The 20,671-nt window shown below is 42.3% G+C and overlaps 1 protein-coding gene across 4 annotated transcripts in view; it reads right to left on the reverse strand.

The window, feature by feature from the left end:
* The window catches only part of AMPH (amphiphysin), a 251,180-nt gene that overhangs the window by 28,208 nt on the left and 202,301 nt on the right, over positions 1 to 20,671 (reverse strand). The window contains exons 13-18 of one of the 4 annotated variants that reach the window (XM_058725444.1): positions 20,149 to 20,172; positions 17,185 to 17,208; positions 16,366 to 16,887; positions 14,355 to 14,387; positions 8,730 to 8,786; positions 3,225 to 3,350 (exon numbers count right to left, since the gene is read on the reverse strand). In XM_058725444.1, the coding sequence (XP_058581427.1) occupies positions 3,225 to 3,350; positions 8,730 to 8,786; positions 14,355 to 14,387; positions 16,366 to 16,887; positions 17,185 to 17,208; positions 20,149 to 20,172 (786 nt within the window). The remainder of the gene's footprint in view (positions 1 to 3,224; positions 3,351 to 8,729; positions 8,787 to 14,354; positions 14,388 to 16,365; positions 16,888 to 17,184; positions 17,209 to 20,148; positions 20,173 to 20,671) is intronic. The other 3 variants (XM_058725445.1, XM_058725446.1, XM_058725447.1) reach the window with 3 other exon arrangements.

Genomic DNA, 20,671 nt, shown 5'->3' on the forward strand with positions numbered 1-20,671 from the left:
TGGGTTCAAGCCCTGTGCTGGCTCTGTGCTGATAGCTTGGAGCCTGGAACCTGCTTCGGATTCTGTGTTCCTCTCTCTCTACCCCTCCCCCACTCACTCTCTGTCTCTCGACATTAAATAAATGTTAAAAAATAAATAGATAAAAATAAAATGCATCCTACAGATATACGGGAGCAATTTAGCATTGTAGGGAAAAACTAAAAACATTAGCTAAAGGGGAATAGAACAACAAACAAAAATGTAATCATTACTTCTCTTGAAAGCCCTAGGTTTCTTTGTGAACCATGGTTAAGATTTCCTGTTCTTGAAATTGCATTTGCCTTTCTCTTTTTTTTTTTTTAACAAAACCACCACAAACTTCACCTCATATGAGATGCATTGTCAAGACTCAATATAATAACTGTGTGGTGACATTTTGGCAGCAAAAAAAAAAAAGGACCTCAAAAGGTCATGTCAACCCAATCCTGACTGATGACAGCCATCGCCAACCTACTAATTAATTCTCAGGACACAAGGTGAATTTTTTATGTCTTTACAACTAAATATCACACATCTAGCAAGGGAGAAGAACTTTCTTTGGAAAAAATAACCCTAATACTATCTTACATGATTATGACCGGAAGCAAGAAGCTATAAATCCACATTCGAGGACAAAACTACATTCTATAGGATGGTGTTTCCCTAAGTTCAAGGGAGAACATGGAGAAGAACTGACCTGATCCAAGCATGTCAATTTATGACACAGAGACAGGAGCCACCTTTGATGAGCGTTAGCCCAAGTGAGCTGCTGTAAGCTGCCTTCTTCTGTTGCCATTTTTCAGACGGTATGAAGATGGGAAAATGAGTTACTGGAACATTTTCTCCTCAGAGAGGGTGGCTCACAGATGGGCTGTACCTGTGGTTCCCACATAACCTCTGCGTCTCGACAGGTGCCTGAATCCTTCGTAAGACTCTCCAAATTGCCTTATATTTCACAAGGAATCCAAATTGTTTTTTATTCTCCAAAGTTCACTTACAAGCTTTAGGAGACAAGTGTTTTCAGAAAGAGGAATTCTGTCCAATATCTCCTTACCCGACATGAGGGAAGCTGGCTTTAGTGATGGCTGTACCACATGGTGTGTTAAATATTTTTTAAATCAACCTTGGTTAAAAAAGATTATAAATCTTTATGGTAGGTCTGATATAGTAGCCGCTTAGTAATGGGTAGCTATTAACATTGTTCATTGGAAAAAAACAATGAATTTGGACTCTGGTTGTTTTTGGTTTTGTTTTTGGTTTTTTGAGGGAGACAGAGAGCACAAGCAGGGGAGGGGCAGAGGGAGAGAAGCCCAGGCAGGCTCCGTGCTGTCAATGCAGAGCCCAATGTGGGGCTTGATGACACAAACTGTGAGATGATGACCTGAGCCTGGACGCTTAACCAACTAAGCAACCCAGGCGCCCCTGAATTTGAATTCTGAAAACAAAAACTGCTTCTGTAGGTCTGTTAAAAGAAGGATAGGTGCAATTGGTACATGGCCAGGACCTGCTGAGAGGGAACCATGGACAACTGACATTCCAGCTGGTATTTAACACGTGAGCTTGTCTATTTCACACCTCCGATCTATGGCATGACATCACACAGCCTTGCTCAAAACCCTGGGTGTTTTGGCATCAAGCCTTACACTGGGGCACGGAATCCATGTGTTTTCAAAGTACTGGTGAGGATGAAGTCTGTGCTGCTATTCAAAACAGAAATTTGACGACAACTTTTTGGGACTGAAGCCATTTCTAAATCACCATCTGAACCTCATCAATATCAAACTCCCGGGTGTCACCTGCAGTCTTTTGAAAATCAATTCCCTTTCTAACAGTAGTAAAACAAAATTAACTGTGTCTTCCCCTTCCTTTGTTATTTAAATAATCTTAAAGGGAACATGGGAGGACAGTTTGAAATCTGACACCCAATGGAGGGGGGCATCTGCACTGAGTTACGAAGATCACTAGCGAATGTGGGAGAAAATCCGACACTGGAGCCCTGAGACTGAGCCTCAGCGCTCTCCAATCTGAAGTCCGTGTAAGCAGCACTTCCAACAGCGACTCAACCTAGCAGAGCACAGTTCTTGTTTTCCCTACAGAACTTGGTCCAACTCTGTAAGTGGAAAATCCTTTTGCTTGAGTCTGTATTTCCCATCACTATCTTACCCTATTATTTATTTTCTACTCTATTAATAAACCATAGATTTGACCGATGACCTACCCTCTTCCTGGTAAAATAACAACAACAAATGATAGCAAGAAATATAACTTTAATTTCTCCAGTTATCTAATCTAGGCAATGTTCTTCTGGGGAAGAGGGAGGCTGGTTTGCGTCTTTGTACAGATTCTGTAAAGACTATAATGAATGGTAACCTGATTGAGATTCTTGGGAGACATGTTAACTGCATTTCATACATAAACTATTTTCCACTCTCCATGAGTATTCTGAATTAAATCTTCCTTGGTGTTATCGTCGCTTTCATGAGCGCTACACTATCCAATTCAACATGGTGCGTAGAGAGCTCAGCCTGGTGTGTTATGTGGCTGTGTGGAGCAGGGTAAGAGTGGGTTTCCAAGCAGACAGAGGGTCCCCGCCCTTGCACAGAATGCATCCTCAAGGTCCCTCTTTTAAGAGCCAACACCAGATGTGGTTTCGAGGAAATGGTTGTACACATAGGAATCTTTATAGATTCAAGGGTTTTTAATATGGGGTTTCCATCCGCCACTGAGACTTAACCAACCTACGGAACTAACATTGTAAGAAATCAATATGTAGACAACAAAGTTAATATCGTTCTGTTTATCACCCGCAGGTTGGTCCCTCCCTGCAGGGCCATTGCTAGCCCATCACAGACAGAGCACAATGGCAACAAGGCTGGTTATTTGTGAGTTCTACAACCTACCTACCATGAATGGGAGAGTCTCAGAAAAGAATTAAGACACCCTTTTTTTGAGAACCAAGCCTGAGGTTATATGACGTTTCTCACTAGATCAAAAGATCAGGTGTCTGGATATCATCCTTTTAAAAACATAAATGAGAATGAAGTTTCACTGTCAAGGGCACAAAGGCTATTTGCACCTGGGGAGCCATGCAGATGAGGTGATTTGGCCCAAGTGAAGCATGGATGAGAAGGGAGAAATGAGACCATGAGATGAGCAGGTCTGTGGCAGGGAAGGCAGGTGGAGGGTGGGAAGGGGGCGGCGCTCACCACTGCCCCCTCCACTGGCTCCTCAGCCCGGGTGTCCAGTCCAGAGTCCAGCCCAACAGCAGGTGTGGCAGCAGCAGGGGGCTCCTCTGCTTTCGGCTCTGTGGGTAGGGCCTGTTCAGATTCAGCCTTTGATTGTTTGTTTTAGGGTCAGAGGAAAAAGATTCAACATGTGAGTAGATAACATCACAGGATACTGGACAATTAAGACTTTCTTCATCATCCTATGGGCAACTAGCTTCATGAAGTCTGTGCTGGAAAAAAAGCCACACATTTGGCATCAGGAGCCCTTAACCGGAAAGTCTAGAAATGAACTCTTAATTAGGTTTTTCTTTAGCATCATCAACACTGTCATTTCCCCTGAAGTCAGACAAAGACTTACCATTTTGGCTACTAGTTTTACTTACTTGCAGCTTTATGATGCCTGCAAGAGATCCTAAAATGGTACTTTCTGCCATCTGGCAGAGAGAGAGGAGATCCTAAGAGCTCCCTTAGGAGTTGGAAGGAGGTCTCGAGAAAGAGTTCAGAGGCACAGGGTTCTGGGACCTTCTGGCTCTGATATGCACTGCATTTCAAATGACCCCAAACTGAAGGGTCACTCCAATATTTAGATCAAAATGCATTCATCTGCATGACTAGGTCATCATGAAGCCACCGTCCCACTCACCTGGCTGGGAGGAGCAGACCAGCTACCTGGCAAGTAGCCACCACAATCACAGATGCTTTGCGGCCTTGTATATTCCTGTTCAGTGTCTTGTTCCACTTTCCCCTGCTCCCCAAACAAATTCTTAGCAATCAGTCTCTTCATATAATACGCTAATTCTGTAGGGGACCACAGGGTGGTATTCTCTGTGACACCAATTAGACTCTTCTAATTGTGTGGCCAAGAGTGAGGATTTTCCATCCCACGGTGACCTTGACACACAGACTTCCTCCTGATCCCAATTATATGCTGAATCAAGCCTCTGGAATCTCTTCACTCCAGACTTTGTTAGTTTCAAAATTAGCAATATTAAGTAACAACAGGCCCCTTAAGAACACCACAGCCAATGCATATCACCACGGCTACTGAAAATGTTTCCCCTTTTTCAATTCTGACTAATGTAAGCATGTTTATTTAGCTGCATGATTTCACTAAATGGATGGCCAGCAGAAGGCACATTGAGGTCCTTTTCCATCAGGACATTTAAAGTGTTAAGAAAGTTGAAAACTGTTTTCCTAGAGGAGTAAGAAGTTTCCAAAAAACACTGTGATTGGGGAAATCAGTAACTTCTGTCAGACTCTCCCTCATCAGAAGCAATGAAGAGCCAAAGCCCCTTTGACAAGTTCCATATGGAAGGGATGGGAAAGGTAGGCTGAGATTACAGGAAATGAATAACAAGTACCTTCGTGCTGGATTAACACACAAAATATTTCTCTTTCACCCCCCCCCCCCCCCACCGCATCTTCCACCATGACTCACTCCATGGTCACACACACAATAAAAGAGAAAGGACACTTTGGTAGACAAGTGTGCAGCGATTTGGTATTTTTATGGGCTTTTATAACCTTTAAGGGGGCGATCTGACACAATTTTTAAGAAAGAATAAGATAAAATTCGCTCTAATATACTCTCAAGAGTTTTTTATGGGAAAAGAGTTCACTTTTATTGTTCCAAAAGAATTATCTTCATAATGGAGCAAGGTTTCATAGCAGCCAAGAGATACTGTAAGCTCTCAGGATATGATCTTACCATTTTGGAATCAAGGTGATTTGCTATGACAGGACGATATCAAATGACCTACACAATAGGGACAAGAAGGGTAATTTGACAAAGCCCCAAGGCATCCATATGCAGGTGGCGGTCCCCTTGTGGGCTGAGTCTATAAGGAGAAAGTCTGAAGCCAGATAAGGAACCAAGAGAAGCTTCCAAATATGAGTCAAATAAATATATCATCGTACATATATATACATCTAGATAACGTAAAATGAAAAAAAACATTTGCATCAGAGTCTGGGTTTCTTGGAAGTCCAAAGAAACTCTGAAGTTTTACTCAAGGCAAGAATAAGTAAGTGCTTTCATATAAGATGTGACTTGCATTTGCTTACTGAAATCGATTAATGCAACAGAAACACAGTATGAAGAGGACGTAGGATTGGTTACGTCCCCACAAGTCACAAGACCTCCCCTATATTATAATATCACTTGAGATATCACAATACAGCTGTGCAACTTAACTACTTAAATTCTAGGGGGAGAAATAGAACTCACTGAGTCATACATGGTAGCATGACTGCACATCAAATCACCTACTCCAATTTAGAAATAGAAGTCACCCTTCTATCCCTTCTAAGATAATGTAAAATTGTAAATATTTTGTCAAGATGGAAGAAAAGCACAGGCAGACCGTGAACCACATGTTGCGGAAACATCTAAAATAGTCCTGGTCAGAATTATGCCCTGTTTCTACCACTTTCTTTCTGCAAGATGACTCCCTTGGCAGACTTGTGAATGGGTTGATCCAAGCCATACCCATTTACGAGCACGAGTTGCCGGGGTGGTGATCATGACACATTCAAAGGAGAAGTATACTCTAAATTTGCTGGTGGCAGCAGGATGTCCCAATGGTTTAACTCTGAGACACAGAAATGGAATTTTTCCTTTAGAACAGAATGGTAAGTACAGCCTCAGTACACATTTTCTAGTGTCCTCTGTCATGAGATGGAAGGCAGGTCGTTGCAAAGGAAGGAGATAGGTTGGGAGTGGGGTTAAGAGTCTAGTCACATTCTTGGGGCATCTGAGTGGCTCAGTCGGTTAAGCGTCCGACTCTTGGTTTCAGCTCAGGTCACGATCTGGCAATTTTGTGAGTTGAAGCCCCGTGTGGTGCTCTTCACTGGGAGCAAGGATCCTTCTTGGGAATTCTCTGTCTCCCTCTCTCTGCCCCTCCCCCAGTCATGTGCTGGCTTTCACTCTCACTCTCAAAAGAAATAAATAAACTTAAAAAAAAAAAAGAGTCTAGTCACATTCCAGTATGGCACTTGCCTTAGAGTCCTGTTTCTCCAAATTTGGGAAAGCTAATTTAGTGGGAACTGTAAGGGCCATAGAGCTAACTGAGCCCTGAGCAAGCTTTGCAGATTCAAAAGAGTTTAAATTTACACTCAAGGGATGTCCTGTGGGCCATAAGATGCAGACTGGGGAGATGTGCAGTTGACTACGAACCTCAGCCTTCACCTTGCTCAGACCAGTCAATGAACCAAATGTTGGGAAACTGTCCTGCTCCTGGGAAGATCCTATATAATCACAACTCAGCGGGAGAAGTGGGTTTGCTAGGATTTCCGAGTTCCTCACATGGCCCAGCCAACGTTAGAAGCTTCTGCAGTGCTGGCCATGACAAAGCTAAGAGTCCCAATGGAAAGAAGGTGCGAGATGTCTGCTTCAGAGAATACATATCAAAAGAAGGGAAGAGCAAGAAATGGAAGCTTCTACAGCGAAATGTGGGCAGTACAAAGATGTTTTGAGAAACTTAAAAACCACGGGATTCTATGCCTGGACTTCTGCATCAAAGTAATAGGTGTGAGTTTAATTATGACCCACTGCCTTTCTTTTTATTCCAGTATTTCTCCATTTTTCTTGACCCATTCACAAGCAATAATTAACAGTCTCATCTTCCAGCATTAGTACAACCCTTACTCCATCACTCAGGCTGAAAATCACCAATGAATATGACACACAAGTCCCTCTGGCTCCATTATCAGCACCTACATAATTTGCATTTTAAGTACTTAAATCTTTATTTGCAAGCCACACAGCTCCACCTCTCACCTGGTTACCCAAAAGGCAAAAAGTATGACAATCTACAGACATGGCATTCCAGACGTCCTGGCCTTTGAGAAATATCGAAGTAACCTTTAAGACAAACCTCCCATCTCTTTTGCATTGTTGGTGGGAATGCAAACTGCTGCAGCCACTCTGGAAAACAGCCACTCTGGAGGTTCCTCAAAAAATTAAAAATAGAACTACCCTACGACCCACCAATTGCACTATTAGGCATTTATCCACGGGATACAGGTGTGCTGTTTCGAAGGGACACATGCACCCCCACGTTTATAGCAGCACTATCAACAACAGCCAAAGTATGGAAAGAGCCCAAATGCCCATGCCCATCGATGGATGAATGGATAAAGAAGATGTGGTATATATATATATATATATATATATATATATATATATACATACACACACACACACACACACACACACACATACATACAATGGAGTATTACTCAGCAATCAAAAAGAATGAAATCTTGCCATTTGCAACTACGTGGATGGAACTGGAGGGTATTATGCTAAGTGAAATGAGTCAGTCAGAGAAAGACAAATATCATATGACTTCACTCATATGAGGGCTTTAAGAGACAAAACAGATGAGCATAAGGGAAGGGAAACAAAAATAATATAAAAACAGGGAGGGGGACAAAACAGAAGAGACTCATAAATATGGAGAACAAACTGAGGGTTGCTGGAGGGGTTGTGGGAGGGGGGATGGGCTAAATGGGCAAGGGGCACTAAGGAATCTACTCCTGAAATCATTGTTGCACTAGATGCTAACTAATTTGGATGTAAATTAAAAAAAAAATAAAACTAAAAAAAATAAATAAATAAATAAAAAATAAAAATAAATAAATAAAAAAGACAAACCTCCCAGAACAGAATTCCTTACTTAGAAGTGAAATCATCTAAAAAGAAAAATTTATTCTACATAAATCCAATTCTAAGCGTCCAATGCGAAAGCCAGGAGCTGGGATAACTACATACCATTCCCACGGGAAAACCAGTGAGCTACAAATAACCCTTGTGAACGAATTCTCACAGCGCCCCGTCCTCCGTAGTGTACCACTGCCAAGTTCACCAGTGACGTCACTCAAGGCTTCTTCATGCAACTTCACTTCACTAGGAAGCTGCTGGGGAAAGGGTTTCCCACGACAACTGCAACAACAATCTTGGAGGGATCTCCTCTAACACCAAGAGGAGTGATCCCAAGCTAAGCCTTTTTTCTACGTCCTCTGGCAGCAACGTAAGGATCCTATCTCTACTATGCATGACTTTCTACAACTCACAAAATGGAGGGAGGAGATGAGAGATGAGAAATGAGGTCGCTTCCAGCTCAAGAAGAAGGAAAGATCTATTTTGGAGCATGAATTCTCGAAGCAATTTCACTTTCAATCCTGTGGAGTAAGTTACATGCAGGCAGAAACATCCACGCCGTTGATGGATTTCCATGGAAGCCCATTAACTAGGAGACTTTTGTGTTTTGTTGGGATCACTGTGCCTTTATAAATAGAAGCAACCAACATCAAAGACACCATGAGATTTTTCAGAAGCCTTCATTCCTAGCTTCCAGAAAGGAAAGGGCTGCAGAAACCACATTCTGGATATTCAAGCTCTAGATAACCTAGAATGATCGACCTGAGAACATTCAGCAGGAAGTAACAGCTTCCCCAAAACACACACCAAAGTTAACTTACCAAGTTACAGATCATGCTCTGGTCTGTCTGCATGGTGAACAATGAAGTGTCCTGGGGCTGAAATTGGGGAGGAAATAAAAGATGAAAAATTATGAAGGTTTCAGCTAACTTGCTAAAAAAAAAAAAAAAAAAAAGACAAAGATATCATTTAAATTAGCTTCCATCAATTGTGTCCATAAACATAAAAGTTTTTTAACAGTCTCCTTTTATTTTAAATCAGAAGAGCAGGTAATGCGAAAGTAATTTTAACAGTAGATGTTCTAAACATAGATGTCATAAATGTAGGTTAGCATGATACTATATAATAATATAGAATCATTCAAAAGCGGGCAGTGATTTCAGGGACATTTCTGTTCTGCAGCTTATCTTCTGGACATCTACACTGAATTAGAATTTAACAACTCGAAGGGGCGCTCGGGTGGCTCAGTCAGTTGAGTATCCAACTTCAACTGAGGTCGTGATCTAGCCACACACCGGGCTCGCTGCTGTCAGCACCGAAGCTTTCAGCGCAGAGTCTGTCCCCCTCTCTCTCTGACCCTCCCCCGCTCATGCTCGCTCTCTTAAAAATAAATAAAACACTAAAAAGGGAGGGAAAAAAAAGAGTTCAGTCGCTCTAAGCTATATGTTCACACTTTTTTAAATGTTGGAAATTCAATCTTACACTGTTACCTAAGTATGACCTCTATGGGCTAATATTGAACCAAAACTTAAACATTTTATACCATGTATTCATTGACCTAAAAAATCAAGCTGGAATAAATCTAAGGGAACAGTGATCTCTAAGACAATATTCACCTCTCCTTATGCTGGTAGCCAGGTTTATAACCAGCAGATGGAAGACTGGAAAAGTCTTTCCTGGTTAATCTGACCAGTTGAAGACAAAAAAAAGTACCTACAGAAAAGGTTCCCAACAGAAAAGCTGAGACAGTGACACTTGGTTAAAGATGTCAAATCGAGGCAGTTACCTCTGTTACCTCCAGAATGCAAACTAAACCATAAAGGGAATTTCATAAAGCAAATTTAAAAAGGCATAAATCCCTGAGCATAAAAAGCATGAGAAGAAAGATAAGAGCAACAAAATTTTGAAACTGAAAAGCAGACAAATGGACAAGTTGGCAGACCCAGAAAAAAATCTGTATCCTAAGGTGATGAAAGAAATGCCAAAAAAGCAACCTGGTTTATTACTCAGAATTCCTAAAGGATCAAGAATTAGAGACACAGGGCAGGGGAGGGGGGCACCTGGGTGGCTCAGTCAGTTAAGCCTCCGACTTCGGCTCAGGTCAAGATCTCTCATTTCATGACATTTCGTGGGGCTCTGTGCTGACAGCTCAGAGCCTGGAGCCTGATTTGGATTCTGTATCTCCTTCTCCCTCTGTCCCTCCCCATTCTTGCTCCGTCTGTCTGTCTGCCTATCTCTCTCTCTCAGAAATAAATGAACATTAATTTTTTTTTTACAAAAGATTTAGAAATGTGGGTACCAAGGGAAATAGAAGCTGGGTGGTGCTAAAGGTGGGGAACTGGCTGGAAGTCTACTAAAAAGTGACTGGACCTCAAGATCCTTTCATCGATCTGCAAACCAAGTGATATCCCTTCACTCCAATACAAGACTTGACATTTTTGCAGAGGCTGAAACAGAGGGTCTCTGGACTAGGGAACACACAGACATCTTAGGAATAATAAATACTGAGAGCGGAACTCCACTCCCCACCCCCAACTTCTTTCCCAGTCACCTCCCATTATACCCGCCAGACATGAGACAGAGAGCTGGAAGTTTAACCAGCCCAAGAAAAATAAATGCCTGAAGAATTTCACATCAGGGGCTCCTCAACAGGAAAAATGAGCCAGAAAGTTCCAGAACAACACCTATAGTCAGAGAACTCTACCTACCGGTACAAGTTCCCTGACAGCTTTTTACTATCTCACTCTTAAATGGGAGTAGACAGCCAAGATCACCAGACATTTAGGAAAAGTCTCACATATTAAAGGAAAAAACTGAATAGTTAAAAAAAAAAAAGCAAATGGAAGAAATAAAGACTTTGCAGGTGGGAAAAAAACCTTCAAAAATGATCATGTTTATTAATAGTTTCAGAGATATAATAGAAGTGTATTCATGACATAAGAGGATGATGCTATTAAAAAGCAAATATTCAGTAAATGAAAGAGTTCTTGGAAATTTAAGAAAAGAGTAAAAAACATTTGTTAAAAGAGCTGGAAAGAAGAGAAAGATGATCAAGAAAAAGAAACAGCAAGGAAAACAATGATTAGAAGACTAGGTGAGGAACATATAGAAAAGAGGATACGACAGAATGAGAGAACAACCAAAACAGAAGAGAAACCATGAGGAAGGTAAAAAAAAAATCTCCAATTAAAAACAGACATAGATTTTTAGATTAATAGGGCCTTAGTACAATGCATGAAAATAGACTGAGACCACAGAATATCACTGTAAAATTTCAGAAAAGTGGGGGAAAAAAGAGATGCTACAAACTTCCAGAGAGAAGGGCAGAAAGAGAAAGAAAGAGGGAGAGAGAGAGAGAGAGAGAGAGAGAGAGAGAGAGAGAGGAGTTTTCTTAAAAATACCAAAAATCAAAATAACAATATAATGATTCAACACTTCCAGACATCACCCTGCTCTCACCACAAACAGGTGCACTCCTTAATTCCCATCACCTGTTGCCCCCCCGTCCCCCTGTCCACCTCCCCTCTGGTAAGGATCAGTGCGTTCTCTACAGTTAAGAGTGTGATTCTTGGTTTGTCTTTCTCTTTTTTAATTCTTTTGCTCATTTGTTTTAGTTCTTAAATTCCACATATGAGGGAAATCATATGGTATCTGTCTTTCTCTGGCCGCCTTATTTCACTTTTGCAAATGGCCAAGATTTCATTCTTTTTTATGGCTCGGAAATATCCCGTTGTAAATACACAGACCACCTCTATCTGTTCACGTGAAACTAACATAAGACTGTATGTTTACTAAATTGGAATTAAAATAAAACCTAGGACTAATATCAACCATTTCCCAATAGTTTTTAATGGTTCAGTCTCTACACAAATACAAATTGCCTGCAAATTGAAATTAAAGTTCTGAAATAAGCTACAGAATTTCTAGTAGTAGATGAAAATGATGTTGGTGAACTATTACAGTATTACACAATTAATGGCGATGCCCAATTAAAGACCAGCCAATACATGAAGAACGGGTCAATACAAGGAGAACAACATAATAGATACTTGGAAGGAGAATACCATTTAAATAACTATTCAACACTTGATCTTAGGCAAAAGGTTGAAAAGCTATAAATAACTAAGATTAAGAAAGGCCCCTAGGTGGGGCACCTGGGGGTCTCAGTTGGTTAGGCAACCGACTTCGGCTAAGGTCGTGATCTCGCAGTTTGTGAGTTCCAGCCCTGCATCGGGCTCTGTGCTGACAGCTCAGAGCTTGGAGCGTGCTTCAGATTCTGTGTCTGCCCCTGTCTCTGCCCCCTCCCCTGCTCACACTCTGTGTCTCCCTGCCTCTCAATAATAAATAAACATCAAAAAAAATTATAAAAAAGAAAGGCCCCTGGGAAAACTGACAAAATCCTCAAATATTAATTAAAAATTTATTTTTTTAATTTTTAAAGAATATTTATTTTTGAGAGAGAGCAAACGATCAGGGGAGGGGCAGAGAGAGAGGGAGACACAGAATCTGAAGGAGGCTCCAGGCTCTGAGCTGTCAGCACAGAGTCCGATGTGGGGCTCGAACTCACAAACCATGAGATCATCACCTGAGCCCAAGTAGGACGCTTAACCCGACTAAGCCACCCAGGAGCCCCTCAAAATCTATTCTTGAGGGAAGTAAAAAGACTCTATGATCTCGCTATAAAAGTCAAACATGAAGTAAAGTTTCTGTTTGTGAAATAGTTCTGTCAGAAAATTGTTTATTCTAAAAATTAGCATGGAGTTGTCATGATAATTTTACTAAATCTAAGATAATTTTTTTTAAAAAGAATCAAAACAACAGTCTCTCAGTGGCAATACTAGGAGGCAGAGAAAATGGAGGAATGACTTCAAAATTCTAAGGGAAAATATCATATCCTAATGAAATATCCAATCTTACAGACCATTTTGTACATAGATACAGACATTTTCAGATGTATAAGGTCACCAATACATATTTCTCATGCATACTTTTCTTAGAAAGCCTACTGGAGGATGTGCTTTAATTTGTGGATAAGGACATGTTCTAATATGTGGGATTAAACCACAAAGGAGGCAGATTGGTGTCCAGAAAGAGAGGCCTGACATAAGAAAGAGGTGAAGGCCAGTCCCAGGTCAGACATACCAGAAGAGCCTGGGGAACAGCTGGGGAAGCAGGTGTAGCCAGAGAGAACCCAGTTCAGAGGGAGCAGTCCAGAAAGAGAGACGAGCAAATTCTTCAGGAAGATGAAACTGACTGAATGCTTAATGTTTGCCAACAAAAAAGGAGGGGAGATTCACAGAATTACAGAGTACGGGACTGAATTAGTGAGATGTACCTAAAAAACTAAGCAAACGAACCAACAAGCAAACAAGCAAGAGCCTGCAATTATTTCCTCAAAGGAGAACAAAAGGTTGGCATAAAAGTAAACGAAAACTTCATGGCTGGGGCGCTGACAGCATTTATATCATTGTACTATTACTATTACCAGAGATTGGCTGGATGGCTTTGGTGGGACCTTAGCAGGGAGAGGGCAGGAAGGAGAAGGAGGGGTGAGCCATGGGGGCGGGGGGTTATCTGCAGGCATGTTAAGTCCGCACCTTCCAGAGAGGAGTCGATAGATAACAGAAGATAGATAATGATTTAGGAACCACAAAGTAGCATTATAAGAAAGTTATGTGCACACGTGTGGCTGAGATCAGAGAACCTGGTAAAAGGAGCTGAAGTATTTACCTCTGAGAAATCATCAGAAATGGAGGAGGTGTGTGATGGTCTGAACTTTCTACATAAAACACTATTATACAATTTTGTTGCTCTTTAAATGATGTGCATTTATAACTGCTCAGCACACAAATTAAAAAAAAAAAAAAAAAAGAAATGAGTAACAATTCTCCTGACCTGACCTTTTAAAGAGTTTCAGGCAGACGGAAGAGATGCATTATCATCTCCCTTAGTGTTTGTGTGTACCTGCATTGGGATGTGGGTCTGAGTGGAACTTTCTCATTTCACAGGTAAGGCTGTGTATGATTCTGCGTAAGGAGGCTCCTAAAAACCATTTCTGTTTTCTGAAGACCCATCCCATTAGTTCAAAACAATCCTCTCTCTTCTTTTCTGACAGCTGAATCTAGTGGATCTCTCGGATCAGGACAACCTCTAATTTCTAGTAGAGGAATCAGCATAATTCCGTGGTTGGCTAACAACGTCAGTAGCTAGGACAGTCAGGAGGTACTTAGTATGTGCCGGGCTACCGGGCAAAGTGTGCTGGTTGCGTATTTCACGGACTCTTCACCACAACCCTACGATACTGCCACCATTGCTGCTTCCGTTACCAAACTTGCAAGTGACAGGGTCAAGTACTGCCCCGACGCGCTTAAACGTTATGTTACTCAAGTGACACCGAGGCCACTCATTCTCAACAGATGGGTTGTGCAAGCAAACCGATCTCTTACCTGGGTGAATCCATTAAATGTACCACCGGAAGCCTAAACAGAAAGGGAAATCAAAGTACGTTACTTTGTATCAGTTTTGTGAGATCAGCAAATGACCGTCAGACAAGTTGGAAAGTAAAGACCACCACACATTTTAAAATAATACAAAAGGCTGCTGTGCATGAGAGTGTTTAGAAAATGCAAAGGGCCAAAGTGTATTATTTTAAATAGGCTGACCAAAAAAAAAAAAAAAAAAAAAAAAAAAAAAGATCGTTCTTACAATTATTGCTGGTGTATGGCTCAGTGTTAACCAAAGCCCACTTTCTCAGTAATGAGAAGATGATTCCAGAGGAAAGTCAGTGAGCTTCTTTTTTAGGCCACTGATAGAAGCCATCTACATTCTTAGGACTTCTCTAATACATCATTTGAATGAATGGCTTTTGGGAGATTCTATAGTTTCTGGGGGCCCTGGGTGGAAACACTGCATGTGTTCTTGCTGGAGTAGAATCATTTTAGGAATAGTAAATTAGTCTGTTCTACATATTTGTAGCAGTTGAACAGTAAAAAGGAAAGTGGAATAAGCACAATAAACGGGATGGTACATAGACTCATTAGTTCCCAACACAACCATTCTGCTTTTTGTAATTTTTTTTTTGGTCAACCTATTTGTGTTTGGTTTGCACAGATTTCAAGGAGATGAGGCAGGCGTCAGAGAAGACAGTGATGGAGAATGAAATAGGTGGGAAACATTAGGAAAAACAGAACCTACAGAAGTCTTTGGCTAGTCTATACTACATACTAGGGTAAGTACCTCTTCTTTATCAGGCTCTATTTCTTGGTACAACAATCCATATCTCTGGTTAGCAATTTCATCTTCGGATAAATCTGAGTTGCTGATGTCACTGTCTTGGGGACTAGCGGGACTGTCCGTGCTAGCATTGTGGGAGGTTCCCAGAACCAACGGTCTAGCCGTGTCTCGCCTTTGTTCCCAGCATTTAGCAATGGCGTGTCCCCCCACGACATCTGCCGGTGAGTCCACCTCCAGCCCTCTCTTGCCTTCAATTGTATCTAAATGTTCCCAGGAATTATCTAAGCCTCCCACATCTCTCATAGGCCAGTGGTTAATGGAATCGAACCAATTGGCAAAGCCACTTGCTTGGCCATCTGGTATACCAGAGAATTCCAATACATCCACATTATTCACTGCTGAATCCAAGCGTGGCTGCCAGATTTGACCTGGATCTGTTGCCCAAGAGTCTGTTTTCACAATACTTGGTAAGTTAATGATAGGACTACAGTTCCCAGTCACTGTACTTTCAGACCCCTCTACTAATGAGAACTCTGCCTTACACAAACACCAATCTCTTCGGTTTGCATTAGCTTCCAGAGAATAATTAAGGTCTGTCCTAGACTGAGCTGCCACTTCATGGTTTACTGAGGAAACAACAGCCTGATGTTCATCCCTGCCAACCCCAGGAGTAGGTAACACAGCCTCCTGCTGAATTTCTTCTGCATCTGCACTGCCTCGTCCTGAGTGATGTATTACACCGTGGTTAGGAGGACCTATTGAATTTTTCCTTATGTCTCTTCTAGCTAAACCCCATCCCTCAGGACTGGCATTTTCAATATTAGATACAGAATCAGTCTGGAGACGCAGATTTAAGACATCTGCGTGATGGGCAGGGTTAGCTCCAGAGCCTTCTATAATTTCACAATTATTGATTACTACTGGACGCCCCTCATCTAGCCCTTGGTTTCGGTCACCAAATTCAGCGGCCGTAGCTACTCTTTCCAGGTCTTTTTCTAACACATCAGTTGTATCAGAATTCTTTGCACTGGCCTTTTCACTTTCCCGACAAGTAGCTCTTAGATCGATGCTCACTTCCTCTTTACTGATTTCTAAGGTCTCCTGGTCTGGCTTTCCTGTTGTCTCAAGGAGATCTACTAGCCTATTTCCTGCACTTTCCCATGCTTTCTCTTCAAATTCCTCTGTACCTTCTAGGGCCTTGAGATCAATAGGTCCAGTGTCTACCTTTTCATATGTCTCCACACCTGCCCACAGAGAATCTTCGATCTTCTGTTTCTCTTCCTCTTCTTCTGACTGTTCAACATCTTCTGGACTTTCTTCGACCGGGCCACCAGTTTCTGTGGCTGCCATCTCTGAGTCAGATAAGTCATGAAGCCGCTCCATCTCCATATAAGCAGCTGTGGCAAATTCAGCCTCAGGCATGGGCTTTGGGTACAGCTGTTCACTTCCACACGGAGGGGCTGGCCCCACGACAAGCTCGCCCTGGTCAGCTACAGTGTGCCAGTCAGCGGAAGGAAGCATCCCAGTGGACAATCTCATGTCCTGCTCTGCTTCAGAGAGACATGAAGAGTCTTCCTGAGACCCACCTTGGGTAATTTCCTGGCTGACACTCTCTGTGCTAGCATCAGGGCCCCAAATAAATGCACCTAGGTCAATCTGAGATCTTTGAATTTCTTCGGCCAACCCACTGTCTGGAGTTTCCTCCATGATCAGGTTACACAGGGAAAGGCTTTTTGAAGAGTCAGTCTTTAGAGTATGCAGAATAGCAAAGGAAAAAAACAAACAAACAAACAAACAAACAAACATAAGATAAAATAGACCATGGCAGGATTTGATGAGAAATGCAAAGCTCTTCAGTAGGGTAGCGCCAGTTAAACAAAAGTAGAGAGTATTTCAATTAAAATTAAAATTAAATGGTTAAGGTTAAATCTGCAACTAGCAATGCCATGGAGGAAAAAAACAAGCTCATTCTAGATAATATCCACATATACAAGGCATATTAAATATAAAAAGAAATCCAGAATATCCTGGATATTTACCTACCGGCTGTACCAAATCAGTGCTTGTCTGCATGAGTAAAAAGAATAATAATAATCAGTAGTAATAATAGTAATAAGGCAAAAGAAGAAAATTCCCTAGAGCCTTAACATCCCATGCTGTCCAGAGTCAACATTCTCCTGAAAGCTGTGGCTTTTACTGGTTTGAGATCAACTTTTATAATTTGTTTTGTGCTAGGGGTGAGTTTTGTTGCAATACTGTTTACGATGACACAGTTGAAACCTGAAGAAAGCCTCTGTCATTTTCTAGTCGGCAAGGAGGCCTCGTGGGTATTACAGGACTTCTGCTTTAGCAGAACTCTGAACTGCGAAGTTTTCAAATAAAGAAGCAAACTCAAGAACACGAGAATAAGATCAAGCTCTAGCACCCACAAGAGTACACGCATCACACGCTTGGTCACAATACCAGAACAGATCTTCCCCCAAACTTCCCCCACACTGGGTTCTGCCTCTGAGGCAGGGGGAAGATGGTCTGGTACTAACCGCTCTGACTGTCTGGGCGATTGTCCTCATGTCCTCCCCGCCCCCACCCGCGAACTAGAAGCCTGGTCTGCACAAAGACGACACTAAGGGGTTGAGGGGAGCAAGGAATGCCAGCAATTATGGCCAGGGAGCTACTGTTCTGCAGTGTCGCCATCACCATCTTTCTTTTTTTTTAATTTAAAAAAATTTTGAGAGAGAGAGAGCACGCACGCAAACAGGGGAGGGGCAGAGAGAGGAGGAGACACAGAATCCGAAGCAGGCTCCAGGCTCTGAGCTGTCAGCACGGAGCCCGACATGGGGCTCGAACTCATGAGCTGTGAGATCATGACCTGAGCTGAAGTCGGACACTCAACTGACTGAGCCTCCCAGGCACCCCGGTCATCACTACTTTTCTTAGCAGGTTTATCCTCTGAAATAATCAGCGCTCCCCCTAGATGATACCTTCACCCTCACCACACCCTTCCTGGCGAGGAAGGAAAAATGTATTATAACTCCAACTGAAGATGTGAAATACTGGAACAGTAAAACATGGGCACTGTCCTCTTGATCTTCAAGAAAATCACCATGGAGTTGTGGCTAGAATTCAAATGTCCTGAACGGCAGTGCACATATCCCTTTTTGTGATTACACGAGCAAAGCCAGCTCACTATAAAAGATGTTTTCAGTCAACATTTTTTAGCTCTTCTCTTGAGAGCTTTCCAGGATGCTTTAAGGATCCTAAGTAGGGCAGTATAAACCCGCTCCTGTGGAAGGGAAGGGGGCAGTCAACCTTCTGTCTTAGGGGAAGAGAGTAGCAATGTCACTTCAGAAGACCAGACCCATGAACACCAAGATCTAGCAAACTTTCCTACCACTGTCTCACTAAAAAAGAAGAAAAACACACCAGGCACCTGGGTGGCTCAGTCGGTTAGGGTGTCCGACTTTAGCTCAGGTCATCATGATCTCCCAGTTCAGAGTTCAAGCCCCACGTCAGGCTCTGTGCTGACAGCTCAGAGTCTGCAGCCTGCTTCAGATTCTTTGTTTCCCTCTCCCTCTCTCTCTCTCTGCCCCTCCCCTGCTCACACTCTGTCTCTCTCTCAAAAATAAACTTTAAAAACATAAAAAAGAAGAAAAACACGAAACCCAAGTTGAGTTCTGAAGACCATGTGACCAGAACTTTTCCAATATAGGGCAGACAAAGGCCTTATTCCTCAGGGATACCAGGCTTCATGTGAGTATGGCCACCCTCCTAATTCCCCGCCACCCTCCTAATTCCCCAGCACAGATGCCGCCACCACAAAGTTCCATTTGTGTCTTTTTTCCCAACTCTAACTTCTGGAAGTGCCCCTCTTTGCCCATCAGATTAGCTGAATACATACCATTACCAGTAATAGCTACCTTTTATTGCTATGGACCAGATGTGGGGCTAAACACTATAAATATCAACTACTTAATCCTCATGTGGCCCTCTGAGGTAGATGACATTGCCCTTATTTTAGCCAGGAGAAAAACTGAGGCCGAGAGAAATTCTTAAGTCGCCCAAAGTCATATTGCTGTAAGAGTTAGAGTCTTGATTCAAATCCAGGGCCGTCTGGCTCTAAAGCCCAAGATCTTGTTGACGAAGCTTCATTATTACTGAAAATAATAGTGAGAAACTGGGTCCCGGTGCAGAGTAGCGTGTCCCTTACGTTTGCTCAGCCACGTTTTCTTTTTTTTTTTTTTTCAATGTTTTTTATTTATTTTTGGGACAGAGAGAGACAAAGCATGAACGGGGGAGGGGCAGAGAGAGAGGGAGACACAGAATCCGAAACAGGCTCCAGGCTCCGAGCTGTCAGCACAGAGCCCGATGCGGGGCTCGAACTCACGGACCGCGAGATCGTGACCTGGCTGAAGTCGGCCGCTTAACCGACTGCGCCACCCAGGCGCCCCCGTTTTCTTTTATTCTACTTAAAAGCAATAAAAAAGGAGCACGTCCTCAACTGCAACATTTCCTGTGGCCAATAGCCACGGGAAAAAGCATAAAAAGGCATAACACCACAGATTCTTGCTTATCTTGGAGTCTGGAACAATGACACTCTTTTCCAAGCCACTGTTTCTAGGTGCTGGTAATGCTTGGAACCACCAGGGAGCTGATTATGGTCCTAGGGGGCTACATTATCATTAAAAAATGTCTAGGTCTTCGGGGCCCCTGGGGGGCTCAGTTGGTTGAATGTCTGATTCTTGATTTGGGTTCAGGTCATGATCTCAGGCTTCGTGAGACAGAGCCCCACGTCGGCTCTGCACGGACAGTGTGGAGCCTGCTTGGGATTCTCTCTCCTCTTCGCTACCCCTCTCCTGCTTGTGTTCTCCCTCTCTCTCTCAAAATAAAAAAATAAACTTAAAAAAAATGTTAGGTCTTCTTCTCATCACAGATGAATTAAAATATAATAAGGTTTCCAAATTTCTAGGGCTCCAGATACATCAAAATATGAGCTCTCCGTACTCTTACCGTCCATAGGTCCCAGGGCAATGTCTGAAAGCAAACAAACAAAAATGTGGTTAGTATACAAATCCCAAACATGTAAAAAAATACTGATGTGATGGAAGTTCTGAAAATAAAACATTTTTGAAATATTTAGTACAGCACTGTTCAACAGAACTTGCTTTGGTGATGACAGTGTTCCGTATCTGCGCTGTCCAAGGTGGTAGCCACCAGTCACAGGTAGCTATTAAGCGCTTGAGAGGTGCTAGTGTAAGAGAACCAAAATTTAAAATTTATATACTTTGATTGTATTTAAATTGGAATAGTCAAATGTGCCTTGTGGCTACTACAATAAACCACAGGAGACCAGTCAATCTGCTTTTCACTGTAGGAGTAAAAACTGTATCTGAAACATGATGAATGTGTTTACTTCACACACACACACACACTTAAAATGAAGTACAAGGTGTCCAGATTTTAGTTTCTCACATCTTTGAGGAAATACAGATCTAATCATTGCTACTGCTTCCTCTCCCCCCACCCTCCAAAT

Source organism: Neofelis nebulosa, chromosome 4, assembly GCF_028018385.1.
Source record: "Neofelis nebulosa isolate mNeoNeb1 chromosome 4, mNeoNeb1.pri, whole genome shotgun sequence".
NCBI classification, from domain to species: Eukaryota; Metazoa; Chordata; class Mammalia; order Carnivora; family Felidae; genus Neofelis; species Neofelis nebulosa.